This window comes from Anas acuta, chromosome 13 (genome assembly GCF_963932015.1).
Source record: "Anas acuta chromosome 13, bAnaAcu1.1, whole genome shotgun sequence".
Taxonomy (NCBI): Eukaryota; Metazoa; Chordata; class Aves; order Anseriformes; family Anatidae; genus Anas; species Anas acuta.
In genome coordinates this window covers 11,099,718-11,121,627 of record NC_088991.1, presented here as the reverse complement: position 1 = coordinate 11,121,627, position 21,910 = coordinate 11,099,718, and the positions used below count along the sequence as shown (strand labels likewise).

General features: G+C 45.2%; 1 protein-coding gene across 3 annotated transcripts in view; it reads left to right on the top strand.

The window, feature by feature from the left end:
- Window positions 1–21,910, top strand: part of LOC137863712 (gamma-aminobutyric acid receptor subunit beta-4) — a 64,911-nt gene that overhangs the window by 10,167 nt on the left and 32,834 nt on the right. For 2 of the 3 annotated variants that reach the window (XM_068697091.1, XM_068697090.1), the window contains exon 3: window positions 14,470–14,537. In XM_068697091.1, coding sequence (XP_068553192.1) covers window positions 14,470–14,537 — 68 coding nt within the window. Of the gene's footprint in view, window positions 1–5,498; window positions 5,957–14,469; window positions 14,538–21,910 lie in introns of those variants that run through there. The other variant, XM_068697092.1, reaches the window with a different exon arrangement.

Genomic DNA, 21,910 nt, shown 5'->3' with positions numbered 1-21,910 from the left:
TTCACTTTGCTCTTTTTATAGGAAATACATACTGTGATAAGGGCTTTGAGGCTGTAAAGTCTCAGGACTTCAGAAAAGCCAGAACTGAGGTTGCTCCCTGTCTCTGTGTTTGGTCCCCTTGTGAGGGTGCATCCGGAGGTGAGATCCAGCAACATCTTCCTCCTGCACGCCTCTCCAGAGGACCCAAGAGATACCTTTTATACATAGAGCTTCTCCTTCATGTTCCCCTCATTTAAAACCAGCCCAGGCTGGGAGCATGACTGTGGGGACTAGCTGAGGTGGTCACAGAAGATGATTAGGACAGGTTGAGACAACAAAAAACTGGAATGATCTGCAAGTCTGGTGCAAAGCCTAGGACTGAGCAGGCGTGAATGTGTTTACACTTCCCCACTGGGACACAACCAGTCTTGGAGAACAGGACCCAGCTACACAAACAGCTCCTGGCCTTTCCTGGAGGCCTCCCCCTCACTCGCTGCACGGCTATCAGGTTCTTCAGCAAAGCAGGCAGGGACCCCACTGGCAACGCTGTCCTTCGGTACATAATCCTGCGTCATCCTCGGAGTAAATCCATCCTCTATTGAACAAGGAAGAGGAATGAACAAGGATCCTGTGGATTGTTTAATTAAAAACTGCCTCCGTAAGATCCATGCAGCAGCGGGCATCATTCTACCTAAATTTTATCCCCTTTGTTTTTTTTGGGGGGTTCAGTAATATTTTAGAATATTACAGCAGTCCCTTCCTCCAGTGTAACAGAGCTTGCGACTCCTTTTTTTGTGTGTTGAGCATATTTATGTGTCCTTCTGTGGCCCCACGAGATCCTTATTTTCTTCCTTTGGAGACAGGAAGCTCTGGGTGGTATGACAAAGAGAGCAGTGAAGGTGGGTTCCCCCAGCTCTCAGCACAGAGTAAAATTGGATTTGGGTGTCTGAGCAATCTGGATGCCTGCCCTAGATCAGTGCTCGATAGCACCAAGTGTTGTTTGCTGGGTTTGGTAACCAGTGAAGGACATGGAGCCCTGCTGTCATCCATAGAGCCACTATATTTTCACAGCAACAGGAGCTGTTGATTCTCTTGTCTGTGACAAATCCGACATAGGATTATTGCATTCAGTTGCCTTCCTCCCTCCTTTTCTTCCTTTCCCTACCTTCCCACCCCTGACACAGCCACTTTCCGTGCTGCTGGAGCACATCCTTGGCAGTGCACTGTGGCTGGTGGAGGGCTCTGAGATCTTTCTCCCTAAAAGAAAGATGTCAACATTGTTTTTGCAAAGCATTTATTCCATGATTTTTGCCTCTTTGCTTAGTCTCAGATTTTTTTATTACCAAAATAAAATGTATTCAAGTTATTGATTAGCAGAAAAAATCCAATAATTCTTAATTAATTAACTGATCAAAAGCAGGCTGTTGTTTATAACCAGACTGGAAGATGCTTGCCATCTCACCTGGGCACATCTTTCTCCTTGATTAATATCTACATAACATTCAACCATTTCTGAGTCTATTCTGCCAGTAAACTTGCCTTCTAGGGACTGTCACTGCAAGCAAAATGTGAAAAGAGTGCAAAACCCATTAGTACAAGTCTTTTTGATTACTCAAAATATATTCCCACAGCCCTAGAGCTGTTCATCAGAGCAGCTTTACATATCTGCATTGTTCATTTCCTAAGACTCCCAATATCCCAGCTAGGCAGAAAAATATTTTTAACCCATAGAGCATGAAATGTAAAAGACCAGGGATAAGCTGTAGCTTTACTCTTACATGAAACACAGGCTACGTGTGCATGTCAGTTTTCTCACCTATGTCTGGTTCAAAGAAAAAAAAAAGGCAGGAGGCTATTAAAGTGTCAGGCTGAACTGATGTAATATGGTTCTTCAGCCATAGTGACAGCATTTGGTGTGGAAGACTCTAAGATTCATTCTTGCAGATAGCCCTTGGTGGGGTTTGTTAAGTGTCTATTTATATCTTGATATTTCATGTGAAATACCATGCACTTGTTAAAACATCACTAGAAACACGGGCAAGACAAATGAAGTGCTTAATGATGGCATAAAGCCCATTAAAGGGATTCACATCATATACGTGAGAGAGGGAGAAATGCTGGATGGTGCAGCCCTATAGCATGAATAGATCTGTCAGATAAACAGGTATTCTGTTGATCCAGTGATTGATCCTGTTCCCATTAAATGGAAAGCAACAAAGCTCTGCTCAGCCAGCCCTTCCTCCCAGGCTGTAGGTGCACTACTGTTTGCTTTGAGCAGGGTATGAATTTCAGGCTGGTTTGGAGAACACTGATCATGCAATTCCTATAGGCTATTCTTCTGATTTGGGCATTTATTCTTGGTTCTGTGTCAGAGCTAAAAACTCTTTTTCTTCTCTGATCTTCCCTCCCTCCCCTTTCTGTTCCTTTCTGTTTCTTCCGCTCTTTGTACTCCTGCAGGAATAGTGAGTGCTGTTAAGTAATTGTGCACTTACAGACGTCTGTGCTTGTGACAGGGGTGAGCCTCAGCCAAACCTACCAGGGCTTGAATTTCCCTCCCCAGACCTCAGGACCTCTTAGTTCAAGTCTGGGATGGCTCGGAGTACAGTTATGGTTGGAAAAGAGCCTCTGTAAAAATTACATCTTGTTGTTCCATATTTATTCTCCCTCAGTGGTTTCCATGTCAAATTTGCTCAGTTTACCAGTCAAAACAAGATATTTCTACCTGCCAGCTCTGCCAGCTCAGCCTGGGCTCTGGAAATCAAGCTGTGCTCTCTCTGCTCTGGACATCATCACCAGCCAAAAAGGATTCTCGAACCGGGGCTGAGCTGGATGTGATTTTGATTATGCATGAATATAATTTGTTCTCAGGTAGTATTATGGGCTCTGTGTGACAGCAGCGAGGCCTCTGTGCTGTACAAATATTGACTAACAAATCTTCCACACAACTGGTGGGCCGATGGGCTTCTGCTAGCTCCATTTTACATCGAGTGGACACCAGGAGCTGGCAGCCTGTTGGGAACGACACAGAAAAACCTGGGGCAGAGCAAGGAATAGAATTGGGAGGTTCTGCTTCCTGCTATTGCTATTTATTCACAAGAACACACCTGAGGGCTGTCAGTGCTCTGGTCCACTGCTTGGTCACCAAACCATGACCTTCCCTTTGACTGCAGTGGCCTGTGAAATCCCCGGAGGGAACGGGTACAAGTGCCCATTTCTTGCTGCAGGGCTTTCTTTAGGCAGCTTTGCCTCAGTGAGACCACAGTAGAAGACTTCTTCAGATTGGGGAAAGTTGTGTTTTGGGAAAGGCCAGTTTCAGAGGAGGTACTGTGGCTCTGAGCAGTTCAGCAAGGAATGCACACAGGAGACTCTTGATTATGGTTTCCAAAGCTCTGAGTGTAAGATCAGAGGCTTCACTCCATGACCAGAGGCCACCCAGGTAATTTACGTGTGGGATCTCACAGCTAGAACAGTGTTAGGTGAGGAAGGAAACCTCCTCCAAATGGGGAGAGGAAGCTCTGCTAGGCAGAAAGGCTGTGTGGCAGGTCTGCAGGAGAGCCCAGTTTGCTGGCCTCTAGGGAAGGGTCTCAGCTTGGCAAGAAATTTTTGGAAGAAAGGGAGAGGGTAGACTATGATCTGATTTTCTCTTCTTATTCTCTTTTCATAGCAAAAATAGAACATTCATCACAAGTTCCCCTACATGTTTTTCTTCTCTACTGCACACTAGCTCCTTGCTAGTATTTGAAGCTAGAGAAAAAAAAATTGATGAGTACTCAAGTTAATAATGCGTGATTATTATGTTGATGAATTGCTGGAGATGAATATATATGTAAAAGCTCTGCAAGATTCGCTCATCCATGCATCCTGAGTGAAAGCAATTATTTTGGTGAACAAATTGCAGTTAGTCGTATCTCTTAACAAGAGGTACTGGGGTAAAAGGTGGCCTGGGAACTGGTCCTGCTGAATCTCCAGGGCGTTTTTGCAAACTGTTCACTACCTGATGCAAACACCAGCCTGATGGTCAGTCTTTCAGAAGTGACCAATGTACAAATCTGAATTCTTCTTCCTACAATGGTCTTGCAATTTTCAGTCGTCACTGAATTTAGTGAGATTTTTTCTGTCTTGACACTGGGAAAGAAAAAAAAAAAGCAGAACCTGAACAAAACACATCCAAGAAATTAAGAAACTGGGAGATGAAAAAGTATAATCCCATATATAACATTTGGAAAGGGGGAGGCTTGTTTGTGTGTGTGCTTTGCTTCTCATGATTTCTAACTCAGGCTCATGATTTTAATGTGAATGTCATGATATTTTCAGACCTGACTCACTGCTTTTTTCACTGGCAATACTTGCACTGTAAATTGTCCTGACTGTCACAAGCCTTGGGCACTACAGGACCCCAGAGCTCTGCTGTTGAGCTGAGCCACATGCTTGGGAAGGTAGGGGTACGGGAAGGAGCAGGTGTGTGATACAGAGAGGTTGTGGGGGGAGGCATCCGAAGGCAGCATTAGCAAAAGCCCTAATAGCAGTGCCTATTGGGAAGGACAAGGTGGACACTGAGAAAAGCTATATATCCACTAAGGACTTGACAGAGATAATGATAAAGGAATGACCGACTCTCCCGTGGGGACCCCAGCCATCAACTCTGAGCTGTGTTGGAGGATGAAGGACCGTGCCCAGCAACAGCAGGAAATCACCTTGTGGGAGGGATGGCAGGGTGGCCACAGCAGGGCTGTCCACTGCTCCCCTGGGATGTCCCAGCCCTGATTTCACTATTTTCACAAGTTTGATGTGTCCTGACCTGGTCATTGTGTTTCCTTCAACTGGATTCAACCCAGGAATTAGAGATAGTGGCATCATTTAAAGACATGTCCACAAGCAGTGATGAGGACATGTGACTAACTCACTAAAAATTGAAAACAGGGTAAAAAGGAAAACACCTTCTAGTTGTCACTTTGATAAAAATGATAAGTCTAGATATATTGTTGTTGTTGTTGTTGTTACAAATACTTCCAAGACAGAGTAATAGATTGGATATGAACAGAGAAGCTTGTGTTAACCCATTTAAATTAATTTGGTTCGGCTCATTTTCAGCTAAGGGGATTAGATGGCTTGGGATTTGGTAATGTATGAAAAAGTGTTTTCCCAGAGAGGTCACATACTCAAGTACAGCCTTGGTCTGCAGTTGTTTGGGAGGTATTTCCAGGGTATCACAAAAGAGAACCTCCTCCACAAAGCAGACATTTACAAGTAACATGCCAGAAAAGCCCAGTGCTGAAGAGGTGAGGCAGGACACCTCTGTGCTCTAAGCCCTCTGATGAGATGGGAAGCAGACTGGTGGGCAATGTGAGTTAAGTTTCACCGGTTGTCAGCTTGTATGGGGGAAAAAGGACTAAATGGCCTCACCTTTGTGCCACCTGGAAGCCTCACCCAATAGGCCGAGGTGGGGTGGGATGCCCCACATATATAGTACCACCTCTGGGCCTGGGGGCTGTTTGGTTGTGGGCAGGAGGGTTGCAGTAGCTGCTTCTGTGGTTTTCCCAAATATTTATTTATTTATTTTTGTTTTATTTTACTTATTTTTGAATTCCCAGCTGCTGGGCAGCTGCAGATGTCCCAGCACTGGGCTTGGACCTAGTGGATAAATGCCTAGCTCTGTCTTGTGGAGTCCAAAATATTTAATGTCTCTGCAATTCTTTCTAAATTTCTGCCCCTGTCTGCATGTCTTACAAAGACAAGGAAATGGCAGCAGCAGGGTGTAAAAGGCTTCCCAGCCTGCCTGAGCTGGAGTCAGGTGGCTCTGGGAATACAAGAGGTGACAAGGAGATGCAGAAAACCTGAGCACTGGGGGCCTGAATAAAAGCAGAAGGGATGGGTTCCTCCTGAGTTCTTCATAGCTTCCCTGGGTGGGCAGAGCTGTGCCCTGCTGCTGTGCTGGCAGGACTTGCAGGGGAAGAGGCTTGCCAGGATCCTGGTGAAGGTAGGTAGGAGGGAGGGAGGGAGCAAGCTTTCTTGGGTGGAGAACTGTGGAGGTCAGTGTGGGTCTGATGGTTCACGTTGCTGATGGAGGAAAAATGCCTGACTTGGGTTGATCTGCTGTTGGTCTACAACATATGCTTGTTTGGGAAGCCCTGTTGCACTCCTGCTACCAGTTTTGATGGGGATTGAGAGCTGAAGGAATCTGGTGCACTTGGTGCTTCTGTTTTTCCAAGGTCCAGCTCTGCAGGAAAGGGTATAAAAGCAAAAATAATTAAAAAAAAAAAAAAAAAATTTGCTCTGTAGACTGCAAGGCCAGGAATCTGGTCTGTGTGTGTGCCCTGGAGGACATATGGAGGAACGTCCCCAGAAGGGAAGGGTGGGTGACTGATCCTTGCTCTAGCAACACGGTGCTTGTCCTCACCTCCTGATGGCTGGATGTGGATCTACCTTCTGCAACAGCCCTGCTCTAACAAAGAAACCAATGGTGGTGGCGGCCCTGCAAAGTAAACTTGCCGTGGTCTGGCCTGGGCATTGCCTATGTCGAGAGATGGACTGTACTTGGAAATTGGTGGCTTTGGTAAGGTTGTTCTTTAAAAATTGATTGCTCACGACCCACTGGTGATGCCAGGTTGATAACTACCAGGCTAGGTAAGGTGATACAGCTGTGTATGTCTGTAAATGAGAACAAATATCCAGTTTCTTTTCCCCTCAATTTGCTGTAACCTTGACAAATGTATATCAGCCAGGCAAAAGATAAGCCTACAGAAGGCTTTGGAAGGCTGTCTCATCACTGAGGGTGAAATAGCTTTAAAAGTCTGTCTCCTGAATGCTGACCTACAGTCTGTTCTACTGAGAACTCTGGGAAGTCAGGATTTTTTCTTCATACTGAAAGTCCTGTACATGTACAAGTGCTTTGCTGAACTGAGCTTGCCAATAGTACAAATGTTGTAAGGGTTGGTGTCTACTTTCTTGTTCCATTTTTAAGCCTGTACATTAAGATCTTGTTTTTATTCAGCCTGGGTAGCTGTCTACCAGCAATCTTTTAAAAATCAACCTTGATTTAGCTTCCTCTGTAATCCTTCAATACCTCTGGGACAACCTTTACACTGTTCTTGCAGCCAGTTGATTGTTGTCTCTCACTTCCAAATTTTCATGGGATATTTGCAATATCCCACTCTAATACCTACTAATCCATTAAAAATACCCATGAGATAGATTAGGTAATCCACTGTGCCTTGCAGATTGTGCTCCTTAGCTCTGCTTTCCCTGGAACAGTTGCAGAATGAGCATTACATCTGCATTGGGAGAGCATTGTTCCTCCAGAAGGATCCCTCAGCACTGGTTCCCAAGCAGGTACAGCTTGCTTGAGAAAATCTTCTGTATTCACGTCTACAGGGACAGACAACATAGTGAAACTGTGGCTGTTATTTATCAGCATTAGCCCTGTGTTTGCAGAGGGCATCATGGGGTAGTACTTGAGTGGTCAGTTCTGCCTGCTCTGCTGAAGAGTCAGCTTGATTGCTTGCTTAGAGATAAGCCTGTTTCTTACTGAAGTCCCCAACTTCCTCAGTGTTTGGATATTCCAAAGATCTGCTCAAGAAATATTCTAGTCCAGCCCTCCTGGCTTGTGAGTTGCCAGGGCCAGGAGATAGTATGACTCAGAAAAATATATCGCTTGATTATCCCTTAGCTGTTCCATCAAACTTGCGTGCCACCCTTGATGTCACTGTCTTGGCGAGAGCTTGTTCTACCTTCCCATTTGTCTTGGGAAGTCGCTAGTATTCCCTCTTGTTCAATGAGTAGTGCAAGTTCAGCCATCTGACTGGGTGAGTGAAAAACCAGGCTGTCCCACAGAGCAGACTGGTGCAGGCTGGAAATCCTCATTAGCCTCCTCACCCAGGGTTACCCTGTGTCTGGCCTGATGCGGATGGATGGCGAGCCTGGCAAGGTTAGGCACAATCTTGTTTAGTGTTAGAGGCTCAGTGGCTTAAAACGTGCCAAGCTATGTCCCTAAGAAAGCATGGCAAAAGGCAGCAAACCTGTCAGGAAGAAGAAACTGTTTTCTGCCAGATCCACATGGAGACCAGCTGAATCGGTGGTGGTGGATATCCCTTTGCCCCTGCTTAACAGTGGGGAAGCAGCAGGCGTGGCCAGACCTATATATTCTGGAGATCAGAGCCCTGTCTATTAGCTCAAAAACACACTTTCTTCATACGAAGTAAGCAGATTCCTTAGTAGCAAGAGCTCACTCAGCCCCAGTGTTCCCCCACAGCCCTGAAGGCAGTGTAGTAGTTGTTGATTTGCCATGAGACCATCTCTGGTAATGTACTGCAGTGCCTAAAGCCCCCTTTTGCTCTTGTAAATTCAGCAGATGTTGTGGAGTGACCCGGTAGGGGTAGTGGGAGATCTGATGGATGTGTGCGACAACTCTGGCTGTTGTGCTGAGGCTGGCAAGCTTACTGCACAGCTATCGGCTGCGGGTGGGGGAAGAGGTCAGCAGTGAGTCATAGAAGTAAGAATGAAATAGAGGAAGAAAAGGTTTGGATGATGTTTAATGGATATTTAAGCCTAGATTATGTTGGAAAAGTTTACGTAGGTGCTTAAGAGACCCTGCTGAACTTGGCACTTCCAGATGTCACCACAAATCAGAGATGCTGGATGAAAGCTGCTCCCAAAACATTTGTGCTCTCATGATATGTGGTCAACTCTTCTTGCTCATCCAGCAGTGTTAATGCTTACTGAGTTTGTGGTTAATGCTGTACCTAAGCTAGAAGGAAAAGAATGGGGAAGTTATTATTGGAAACTTCATGATTTGACTTGTGTTGCCTGCTGGGATGACATCTTGTAGAAGTTTCCTATTAACTGCTGTAGCAGAGCCTTGCTCTTTCTTGAGATCTATGAGCACAGCAATTATGCAGATAGCAATCTGCAAACTCCTCTTACAGTGTTCTGTTGTGAAAAAACAGGAGCATTTTCATTCCCATGGTGCTGGGCGATAGGTGTGGGCTCCTCCACAGTGAAGGAGCGCCCAGACAGTAAGCTGGGCTCAGAGTTATCTTCTGGGAAGATTTAAAAGAAACTATGGCCCAGGAATAATTAGTCTGTGAGCTGAATGCTATCTGAGAGCATATGATTTGGGAAGGGCAGTGGGATTTCTTAGGAGGTTGTATGGCGGCATCCCTGCAGCAGCCCCTCTGCTGGCAAGCTGAACATGGCCTGTCGTGCACCTCTGATACCTGGCAGACCTTGCCTCCTAACTAACTGTGTCTGTCATCCCTTGTATAACCAACTCTTCACTGCACGTAGCAGTGACGTGGGCTGTGGTTTTAAGTTGTAAACAAAGCCAGGCTGCCCTGAGGTTCAGTGCTGTGAACAAAGCAAGGGCAGTGGCTCGGGCCAACCTTTTTCTGCAGAAAGAGCAAGTAGGTACTGAACAGTTCCGCCTCCTGCAGGAAAGCAGGAATAACACTGAAGGAAAAAGTCCTGGGAGTGAAATTAGTCTGTGTGCTGGTCATGCCTTTGGCAAGCCTCAGAGTATCTTAATGGGGGGTAGATGGGGATGGTGACTAGGGGAAGGGGAGGGGAATCAGTGAAAATACAAGTAAGACACTGCAGTCCCATAGCAGATATGTACCAGGAAACCTTGCCCTCTCCATGTCTGTCTGTTCTGCCCTGTTTTTGCAGAAACATTTTTACTAGCCAATGCAGGGCAACCTTGTCTAGGACTTGCTGTTTCTGGGCTCTAGTGCCACAGCTGTCCTCTGTTTTTTTGGAGAGCTGGGGAAGAGGAACATGCATGGGCATTGTGCCCCTTTGTAGGGTGAGGCACAGCCCTGCTCTATATGTAGATTTAGTGGGTTAAAATTCATTTTTCTCTGACTGGCTTTGTTTATTCACCAGAAGACTTTAAGGCAGTTTTGATGGTATTGCAGGAATCTTGGAGATCAGTGATACCATAGGCAGATTCCAAACAGGGAACACTGGGGCTCATGCATAGAGCTTTGAGTGATCTTCTCTCTTAGCCAAAAGACAGTGCTGCACTCCTTCTTTCTTCATGTATTGCACTCAAATGGCAAGAGTGGGGCTGTCCCATTGACATCTCTAATCTCCTGCACAAATTAAGTAGGTCTCAGAATGGGTGTAGTGGATTTGGGTGTATTCATGCCCAGAAGCCTCTCCAAAGTGGTTTTAGGAAAATATACATTGGAGGCTTTTTTATTTCTGTGCTGGTGACATGTCATCTTTGCTTCAGTGTCTGGTTTCTGGCTACCATGCTTTAAAATAGAGATGTAGACAGATTGGCAAAAGGCCAGAGGAGAACAGCACTAATTGTTATAGCTCTAGAAAACATGACCTCTGAGGAGAGGTTGAGGAACTCAGGTGCATTTAATCTAGGAAAGACAGTATTAGTGGGGGAGGGAGAAGGATGTCATGGTTTCTCCGTACATAAAAGCTGTTGTCAAAGAAGGATGATTGATTTATTCTCTCACTATCATTGGGGGAATGATGAGAAAAAAATCAACTATACTTGCACTGCGGAGAAGGTTTAGTTTAGATATTCAAGAAAAGCTTTGAGTGCAGTGAAATGCAGGAGGAGATTGTCCAGGAGAGCTAGGGAATTTCTGGTATTGGTGGTCTTAAGTCTGTAGTCTGCTCCTGTGAAGGCTATGGTCTGTGTGACCTCCCAAAGTCCTTGCCAGCCCTTTGTTCCTGCATTTTGGGCTAACAAGTAGGCTTTAGGCTGATGCCTGTCCCTTAACAACTGCAAGCTTTTGCTGTGCCAGCATTGCCAAGTTCACGTGGTCAGAAATGCATGAGCCAGGCTCCTCAAAGCATTGGCTGTAGTTCATAAAAATGAGTGTCTTAGTAGGTGATAATATAATGTAAGTTCTGTTTACCTGCCCACTGTTTTAGAGCCTTGTCTGTGTTTGTATTGCAGTTGGACATCTGATGGCAGAGAAACCTAAGCTCACTCTAGTTTAACTTTCTGGGTTGGGAGTGAAGAGAGGGCAGTGTGGACTTTAATGCAGACCGGTTGTACAAGTAAGCAGTGAGCGTCTGGAGACCTATTACACAGAATTTTGTGCTGTAGTCTTTGCTTCTTCCTGCAGCTGAACTACCAAGCTGAGATCTGCAAGAGATGTCTTGATCCAGGTTGCCATCACCTTTGGCTGTAGTGCAGACAGACCCAGACTTGGAAGCATGACCCTTCCTCTGCGGTTGTGCTACAAGGATGGCTTCTGTAGCAACATGATTCTAGGTTTTGGGGCTTTAAAGCATTATAAAATAAAATGTGAAAGTAATAACTAGTTGCTGGAAAAATATTGCAGATTAGCACAACTTGTTCTCTACCTTGGCTGTTTTTGTATGTGACAAGTATCACTTGCAGAAAAAGGGCTGATTTTATTATAACTCCTTTGTCTGCTTCCCTTCCAACTTCCCCTGAGTACATTTTTCAGACGTCAAACTGTTTTGAGGACAAAATGTTGGTGACTTTTCCAGTGGTGATGAGAAGCGGAGATGTGTGATGGTGCTATTCACCGGTGGAAGTGGCAGAATTTCTCAGACTCCCTCACTTGTGGGCTTGCCTACAAAACTCTTCTACACATAAACATTTTCTTTAAGAGGGGAAAAGGTCTAGTTTGCATACATTGGTAAGGTACAGATAAAAAACATGGATCTTTAATGTCAGGATTTCTTTTGCATCTTTTCAGATCCACAAATGCAGAGCTCTGCCTTTTGGACAAAGTCACAGATGACGTTATCCTGTATTTTAAATACCCTAGTTTTTGTATCCCTCTTGCCTGAGGCTATTAACATTGGCAGAATTGATGTCCTTTGTTTATTTTGTGTACTACTTACAGCCTGAATGTTGGGCACCAGTTGGTCTAGTTTTTCTATGGTCTGCGGAAAGAGGTAGGGCAAGCTTGTTTCTGCTGGCTGTGTACGTACGTGCGCATTCATCCCTCTTCTGAGGAGACAGACTGCAAGTTGGTCTTCATGACAAGGATGGAGAAGGTGAAATGACTTTCCTGCAATTAAGCTAAGAGCAAATCCAGTAAGGGCAGGACTTTTGCATACCTTCATCTTGAGTGCTAAATGACAATCTTGTGCTTGTGCCTGCAGGTTGACGGATCCATGCTTGAGGGGCTGCAGGCAGGTGATAGAGCTTCCCATGTGCTGTGATAGATGGGGCACAGAGGTGTTGGCAGTGCCCAGAGGGGCCATTGAGAATATTGTTGACAGTGTGGGGGAGCTGGGTGCAGGTGAGCCCAGACTGATGGGGAGCTGTGCGGCCAATCTCTGCTCCAGCACTTGTCTTGGAGCTGGGAGGTCTGGATCTTATCCACGGCTCTGACACTGAGTCACTGCATGACCTCAGGCGCTCAGATACCATGGTGATGAACACAGCACAAATGTCTAGACAGATAGATTAGATTGGATAGACTCTGAATTTGACAAATATTTGTATATCACCACTGTCAGGGCTCCCTTGTTATTGCCACCCAGTCCAGTTGTTCAGTGGGTTTTTTGCACAGTAGGAGGAAGAGACCTAATTTTTTGCACCGAGGAAGGGACACCTAACCACAGTACCACAATGACCAGTGTTGACAAACTGGAAATAAAGCAGGTAGTAGGGCAGCTCTTGGAGGAAATACTGCATGGCAGAGGGGCTCAGGAGTGAGCTTTTCCCCAGCTCTGTGGCAGCCCTGATGTGGCCCTTCTTTTCTCCTGTAGATAATTAGTCTCTAAGGTCCTCAGGGTAGTGGCAAGTTCTTCCTCCTGCAATGGCTTCCATTACAACAGGGCCCTGGCTTCAGAAAAGAAGACAAACTACCAGAAGTGAGACTTCCTGAAGAGCTTCAGTGGTGCCACTGTCAGCTTCTGGCACAAAGGAGGATGCAAGATGATCGGCTCTCCTGGGGTGTCTTGTGGTTACTTTCCCACCTAGTTTCCTGGTCACAGATGAGCAGAAGAATAAAGCAAATAGATGGCCAGGAACCTGCCCTGCATGGGGATTTCTGAAGGCTCTGCAAAGTTTCCTGAGCACCCCTCTCTGGTACCACTGACAATGAGCCAGAAGTGCTGGAGAAGAGCACTGCCTCTTTAAGGGGATTTACATAGCAGGGCCTAATTACAGTTGTTGATTCTGATGTTTTCAGTGTTGTTCATATTCCATTAAAGGATAATGCTGCTTAATTTGCAGCAGAGGGTCTCGGTTAACAGTGCACCCAATCACAAGGCAGCCCTAATGACACTACTTCCCTACTTCTGGTAACACATAATTAAAAAATCACTTCATTTCCAGTTGTGTGGTTCTCCCCTCTCCCCCAATCTCCTAATTACTTTCTAAGCCATTTCATGATTATCTGCAAATATTTCAGCACTTAGATCTACTAATGAGTCCATGGAAGAGTTAATACCTTGAGTGGCATCGTTGTTTACCATTCCCTCTCCACTTCTGCATTGCAAGGAATCATTTTCCCACTGGCACGTGTGGGAAGGGGGGACTTGGGTTGTGGTGGGATTGTTTGTGCTTTGGTTTTGGAACTGTGGGGATAACTAGAGATGGGTGGCATTCAGAAACCCCATCTCAAGCTGCAGGAGGTCTTTTGCTGTTTTTAGTAGTTGCTGTGTATCTTTGCAAATAGTTTTACACAACTTAAATCCCGCTAAAGGGGCTGTCCTGTTGCCTGTCTGTGGGAGCTGCATTTGGACAAGAGGGCAATAGGTTTGGCTGTGACAAACCTTGGGTGGTATCTCTTCAAGCTCATCTTGCATGCTGCAGTCAGTGGCATTTACTGCAGTGTGAGAGTAGCTTGGTCGCTGGGTAAGGGAATATCTGCATTTCCCAGAGAAGTTGTATACAGATATCTATAAGAGCCCAGTGGCTGTGGGCAACAGGATGTGGGGTGGGATGTCCTGATACCAACGGTGAAATGGGGAATTTGTTCTCTAATCCCAGCTCTGCTCTGAAAATCCACCGTGCAAATGCTGCTTTCTCACTTCATGGGTCTGGTTCCTGTACTTGTCTGGTATCTTGGGTATTAAAACTCACTTGGGCATTTCAAACGGTGTGCTGCAGAGCTGGCAGGGTGATGGAGGAGTGATTTGGAGTATCTTTCCTGCCCACGTGTTACATGGGCTTGATTGCTGTGTTCTTTGTATGGTCAATCAGCAACACCTTATGCAAGTCCTCTGGGAGCTTTCTGATGTCTCTGAAGGCGTTATTTGGAATAACCAGAGATAATTGTATAACTAGGGGGTAATTAACTTCCAGGAATTAAAGAATCAAGCTTAGTCTGCGCTACCCCTAGGGGTGAGTCTATAAAGCTGGGAGTTAGAGAAATCTATTCCTCTTTCGTCATTTGAGCACATGTGACTTTGAAATTCTTGAGACTTGGGGAATGTGAGGCTGCTTCAAATCATATCGCAGCATTTCTAGTCAATGCTGTAATAGCAGACGAGAGGAGAGCTTGAATATGATTCTAATCCAGTCCGTTTGTGTTTCAGGTAACCCTGTCACAGTGGGAATGAGCATCCATATCTCCAGCATTGACCAGATCTCTGAAGTCAACATGGTGAGTCTGGGAGGAATTTTTTTTTAAAAAAAAAAAAAGCCTAATAAACTATTCTTCCTCTCTCTGGTTGAGAGGCACACCCAAGACAATGGTTCCTTGGAGTCACCTGAGATCTTAGGGTGTCCTTCTAAAAAAGAATAGCTACTCCCTGTTTCCATAAACTCATTCTGCAGGTCTTCCCTGCAGCTGGGAAGCTTTTGGAGGAAGAGTGGTACTTGTCTGGTATTGAATAAGTGTTTTTTCTTCTGATTTGGACACAGGATTCTGAGGGATGATGGGAGCTCTGATTTAAGACAGTTCTTCCTCACTAAAGCATATGCAATTCAAGCATGATTTCTCCATATGCAGTGGGATGAGAAGTTAAACATCACCAGGCTGTACTAAATGAGTTTTCCAAATTTCTTTCTCAGCATACTGGTTTTAGTCTGAGCCTTCCTCTTTCTGCCCATTGATTGGCCTTTGTCACTGGGACTGCCTGTCAATTGGCACCACAGCCCAGCTCCAGGCTCAAAAAAAAAAAAAATTAAAGTTTTGCAAGACAAGGTTGGCATGATGGACCTCTCTGGTACACTCTTACCTTTGCTGGCAGTATTTGTGATGTGATTAAAAGACTGTAGTTTGCTTCCAAAGGTGAAGTAAATTCTAGTAGGGTTAGTGAGTGTCTCCACCAGAGATGCTCCTGTGAGCTAGTGTCTGGTGTTGTGGATGGAGAATCTCAGCTGGCCTCTCTGGAGCTAGTTGTATCTTATGCAGGGCAGATTCTCATCCCTTATCTTTCTGTGCTAGTTGCACGGATCTCTCCAAAATATTAATGCTTATTCCTTAAAGTAGGTTCTTATATTTTTCCAGTGACACAAAGGCGGTAGTGGTTTTACAGTCAGCCTGTGATTCCTGAGTTGAAAAGCAGGCAGTGGCTTTGTATCCTTTCTGGTGGTAAGATCGCCTTTTCCAGATCTGTACTGGAAGGGAAGGAGTCTAATTGTGATCTGCTTGTTTGGGGTGTCATTGATAGGCTGGAGCTTTTCATACCACTGATGAAAAACGTCCTCTGATCAGATAACAGATTTTACCCCAAACCATTGCTAAGGATTTTGGTTATGGATGGGATCTGCATCTGGGCTTGTGCTATCTCTCAGAAGCCCTTAGCACGCAGCAGAGGACATGTATTGTACTAATCTGTCACCTAGCCCTGCCTTCCTCTCTCCTGTGCTCAGAGGCTTTTCTTCCAAGTTGCTTTGCTTTCCAGGAGGCTGGGTAAGGGAGGAAGGCTGACAGGGACCATCGGGAGCAGCTGTCCTGTTCCTCAGTTCCAGACCCATGTAGGAGAATCCTAGGCCAGTTTACAGCTCTTGCTCATTGAGCCAATTAAAACCTTGGTCTCCCAGTGCTCCTGTCCTATTTATCTGATTCTGTACTCTCCTGACCTGTTTCTCTGTCCCACCAGCTATTTTGCTGTCGCACTGGGGGAGGAGGGGAGATGAGACAATTATCTGACTTGTCAATTTGTTTTCCAAACTGCTTGAAACTCCTGAATGTATCTGTTGATACAAGCTGAAGGGATGACCATGAGTCTTCAGGTTCCCATATAGAACAGTTTCTTTTATATTTTCTTATACAGAAGAGGCTTGGAAAGTGGAGATCAAACAAACTTCTGGGCCTTACTGGAAAAATAAAGATGAGCAGTGCTGATCTATGGGTTAAATCACTACCAAATACTTGCTGTTTCTTATTATTTTAAGCTATGGAACATGCGGCAAATTGCAGACTCTCCATTCACCTAACCTTTACCATCATCTATATGGCATGTTACACTTCAGTGTTAACATACAGAAATTTGGGTATGGACCTATGGCCCCATTGCATTGGGAGCTGTGCTTGAGGTTAGGCTCAGCTTAGAGGAGACAGATGGCTTAACCCAATTGCATCTATCTTGCCTGTCAGGACAGAGCTCATCTCTAAGTCACCTCCTCCCCCGGTCTCAAATTGGATCCGAATTTTCCCATGTGGTGAACGAGCTGTCACCCTCCTTGCTAGAGTCAGGCTGAACACTTTGGGGTCTGGGAGCATAGTCTAAGACCCTAGCTTGCACAGACCTCACTGGAGACTATTTGCCTGCTATAATTGCCCTTATCTTCCACTACAGACATGAGAAGAGAGCTAGGTGCTGCAGAGGCAGGTTCAGAATGAAGCTCCAAGTGAAGATATGTGTGGGCTAATAAAGGCTGCTCAAGCTCTTTGCCATACACCTGTTGTCAGGGCATGCTGTGTCCTGGGCTAGTAGCCATTCTCTTAGCAATGCTTTCAACCCTTTCCTCATGAAAGCCACGTTCTCCCCTTTCTGGTGAACACCTTGTTTTCCCCTACCCCAAATTCCTGGGGCAAGAGGGTGTTTGGGGCTGGGGAGAAATCCACATCATTGTGGTATGCAGAGGAGAACGTTTCCCAACATGGCCCTTCAACGACGTGCTGTTCTGGGTATTACAGGGTTCAGGCAGCACTGTTGATGGACACTTTTTTTTTGGTAGTCATGGCTTTGTTATAATCAGGCTGGGCTCTAGGTACTCTGAGTTTATGCCATGTTCCTGTTGATGCTGCTATGGCACATCACTTCCATGCTTTTCTCATCTCTCCTGGCCTTCTGTACAAGTTGACAAGCACAATCTCCCAGCCATCCTTCATGTGTAAGTTTGGGAGGCTACTCAAGGTCAAGATCTATGGGCATCTTCAAAAGGGGTTAAAAAATCAGAATCATCTTAAAGAACAAACAGGGAGTGGAAGAGTTCTTGTGTGATGCAAGTTTCCAGGCTGCAGAGATTTATGTGCATTGTTCTTTTGTGTGACAGATGCCCTGGGGAAAGGGCTGTCTTACCCCTGCTCTGGACATGGTTACGGGCAAGAAAAACAAGACATTTTTTGGCATTGTGTGTGATTGGGGAAGGGACTGTGCAATGAATAAATTAAAGGCACACAAGTGGAGCTGGGTTGTCACGGCAACCAAATAGCTTCTATTGTTCCACAAGGAGTGTTATTACTTACTGCCCCTTGTAGGATAATTAATTAATCCTCAGACATCCTTTCTGGAACAATGGCCCTGGGGCTGGGCAGGCAGAGGAGAGCCCCCACCTCTCCCATCGCTGGGCTTCCTGGCACCTACTGGCTGCGTGATGGTGGGGAACAAGTGCTGCCAGGGACTTGCCACTGCATGATTCAAAAAGTTGTTTTCCATGGGAGTCCAGCTGGACACGGTGCTGTGGAGGAATACAGCTCCATCCGTGATCTAAGCAGCACTCTTTGCCTCCACTCCCATGGGAACTGTACTGCCAAAATGATGTGGTGACATTTCAGTCCCGGAGGCTACAGGGCTCTCTGCTAAGGCAATGCAGCTATGTCTTTATACTGGAGGTTCCCAGACACTGATACACGGAATGCATTGCAATTGCCTGTACAAGCTCAGTGTGTCCTGGTGCCTTGCTGTTACAAAGGCAATGCCTCTCCACCGCCTTGAGGGCCATGCCCCAGTGCCATGCCATGGTATAGTGCAAGTGGAGACGTGTCAGGTTAAAGGAGGTTCCTAGGTGCACTGTAATGATCTCCCAATGATGAGGAACCAGAGTTACTGCTTTTATTTAATAAAAAGACCCCTTGTTCACTGCAGCTGCTGCCTGTGTGGTCAGCCATATTTCCAAGCTCACTTGCTCAAGTAATGTTTTATTGCTGTGTACTCCTCTTAGCCCTGCTAAGCAATGCTGAGCTGCAGCCTCTGTTCTTGTCAGTGATTAGCAGGATTATTTGCTGAGCCAAGATCAGTGACATCAATTGAAATGCCTGGGAAAGAATGCCAGGGGCCAGGCCGAACAGGTATTGGGGAGGGCACGTTTGACTGGCAGACCCTCTGGGAAGTGCTGCTCCACGAAGATGAAAGGCCTAGCTGGAGACTTTTCAGATCCTGTACAAATTTGCAAGCTGAGGATTTAAAGGCAGACTGAAAGGAGAAATATCGTCACAGTGATGTTCTGTAGCTTAGATGATATGCTAAGCAAGGAAGAATGGTATCTCCCAGTTCTCCTTTAAGGAAATAGGCTGGATAATTTATCTGGCAAATGCCATTTTGCTACAGGTGGTTGAGTTGTTGTAAGTGTGCAACAATGTGCAGCTATTTACAGATGCTTGGTCACATATATTGGTGCTCAGTACTATGTTCAGACCTCTTACTCTGGTGTCCAGTTACTGAGGAGTCTAGCAGTACTTCTGAACCAGGAGAATGAGAAGTGCTGTCAGTCTGGAGCTCAAGTCACTGCAGCTGGAGAAACATGTAAATTTTGGTCCTTGTGGTATGTGGCCTTAATGCTGTCTAAACTCACCATCAGCTCGGTGCTCTGGGTCAAGCAACCTGCTTTGCTGGATCCAGCTCTGATGGTATCTACTCCCAACTGCTTCAGAAGGAGCTGGAAGTCTTCCCCTGTATGCCTCTTCAATGGACAGCTGAGGACTGGCCTGTTCAGGGTGGACTGCACTGGCTGCATGGTGGGTGTAGAGGTTGGTGCTTCCAGCCGCAGCCTTGTCTCTCTAATCTTTGCGGACATATTTTTCCAGTATCAGACTGTTCAGACTCCCTTCAAGCAATAATGAACTATTTCAATAAAGAAAACAACCAGAAGTTTTTTATGCATTTAAAATAAGAGATGGTTACCCTTCATAACGCTTCAATTTTCCTGCCCTATGATCTGTGCAGTCCTAAACCTGCTCCCCCCTGCGTTTCTGCATGCCATAAACAGCTTGGAGCACGCAGCCTTTGTCGTCGTGATTTCTTTGTGGCTCCTATAATTTATTCATCCCAAGATGCTCTCCTACATCTGCAATAACATTGTTTCAGTTTGTTATAGCACTAGCTTTAAAGTTTTATAAACCTGGTGACAAGTTGAAAAGTTACAAGAGAATTATTGTAGAGGGCTAGTGTAAGAAACAAGGCTTCCAAATAGAAATGTCTGCTGCAATATACAACATGCTAAATGAACGATACCTGCAGGATGGGTGATACCTTTTGCTGGGGGACAGCCTGCAGTACAGACGGGTTAGTGTTTGGTGCAGAATACTTGGCAAAGTGCACCTTGATGTTTTGCTTCATTACCTCCTATTCCTGTATCATCACCTCTTGCCACGTTGCTGTCTTGTGGGAGTGACTGTGCTCATGCTGGTGTGCTGTACTTGGTCACTTGGGGGCTTACAGAAGGAAGCATGTCTGCTATTTACCAACTTCCCAAAGCTTGTTTGAAAACAGTTGTCATGTTAAGAAAATAAGTTATCCCTGATCAGGAGAGAAGTAAACTATGCCCAAGAAGTCTGAAGGCTGAGCACTAGGTGTTTTAAATTGCCTTTTAACACAGGACAAGATGGATTGGGTGTGTAAAGATGTTCTTGACCAGGAAAGATCATGGTACAACTGGTTATGCCATCATCACTTGGGCACTACTCTTCACTATGTCAAATTTTCTCTCCATCAGGAATGTTTGAAATAGCCTTTGTAAAGGAATCTGTCCTGATAAGGCATTGCTGTTCTGTTTTCCCTGGAGTATGAATATGCACTGCCTAGCTGAATCTCACTTCACTATAACCAATGCACACTAATAACTTATTGTCTGCTGTCTGGTAGGCATAGCTGGTGAAAGAAGTCAGTGTGAATGGACAGACACAGTATGAGAGTCTTTGCACTACACAGCGATTTCTTAAGCTATTTGCTCATGGACACAGCTCTTGGCCTTTGATCCATTTCAGGTAGACCCTCTGTGTCTGCAATAGCAGGCAGGAAACACCTTTGCTGCAATATGTTTCTGAAAAGGATTTTCCATTGATATGGATATCTTGAGTTTTTTAAAACAAGATTTATTTATTAAGGAGAGGTTTCTGCTAGCAACATTTATACTACCATGTGTTCTCTTCAAATATATTGATAGTTTTTATTTAACTAAAATTGTTGACATATTTTTTTCAATGGAAAAATTACATACAGATATTTTCTAGTCAGTCTGTTCTATGTTTCTGGACATCAAAAGGTCTTAAAACAAAGGTTAAAGCATTTACACCCTACAGTTAGAGGCTTCTGCAGTTATATGTTATGAAATACAGCAATGAGTGTCCTGTCACGCTTATAACTGTTTCTCTGTAGCCTCAGGTATCTCCAGGCCCATGACACTACAGTCTGAAGTGTGTGTGTGTATACACTGTATGTAAGGTTGCTGAATATCGAAGACTGCCAAGATATTTGAAAATTAAGACACTCTTAGTGCTGAGCTTAATGGGTGGTGTGCTGTCATGGTACAGCAGAGGCTGTAGGATTGCTGTAGGCTCCTGAGGTACTGCACATAGCAGAGGATGCAGTGGTGCCTTGGTGCTGAAGAAGGGCCAGGCTCTCATACTGTGGCATAATGAGAATGGTACAGCTCTGATTTACAGTGAGATCCCTAGATTTTGTGCTGGTACGGATGGATAGTGTTGTTTTTCTTCATATGCTGGGGGCTTGTGTGTGCTGTGAGTTAAGATATTGCAAGCATGTGGCTGAGATAGGTTTCTTCAGAGCTGGCAATGGTCTGTGCCTTCTGCTGCCAATCATGGCTTCAGTGCTACTTAGGTCATGAGGCTATTGTCGCTTCAAGTCCTCAAGTGCAGCTCTGTAATGCACTGGGTGGCTGCTTGGAAAATCAAATGGTGGCAGTTCTGTACACAAGGCTTGGGGCTCAGCACTAATACAGTCTAAAAAGCCAAGATGTGTATATCTGTTCATATCACATTATATTTTAACAGATATCCCCCTGATTGTGCTGAAAAGATCCCTTGTACTAACATAGTACATGAGGACAAGCAAAGTACCAGACCTCAGGGCAGCTGTACTCTGTGATGGGATGTGGGAACAAGTACTGAAATTCAAACAATCAGTGGTCTCCTTTCTGCCCCAAAGACAGGGATAGTCCTTCCACAAGAGGGTGGGGTTCTTGTACAAAACAACTGAGAAAAAAGCAAACTACTGTGAATGAGTCCAAAGTACTCCACATTTATAGGTCCCAAAATTGGTTATGAAGAGATTGGCCTGGCTTAAACTAGAAAATAGGTCAGTGTGACTCATGTCAATATTTACTGCATTTCTGGCAACTTGTAGAAGGGAAAAATCTTGCGCCTTCCATAATATTTTGGAGATTATCCTATTCCAGTGACAAAATTCTCCCTGTGTCCTTGGTCTTGATGCTGGTTAACTGCAGAGGCAGCCCAGTAAATTCACTACATCTTAGAGTCAAGTTGCTAAGTAACAACCCAAAGATCACCACACAATCTCTTCAAATACAGTGGCCAGCAGAAAGCCAGCATCTTCACAAAGAGCCAGC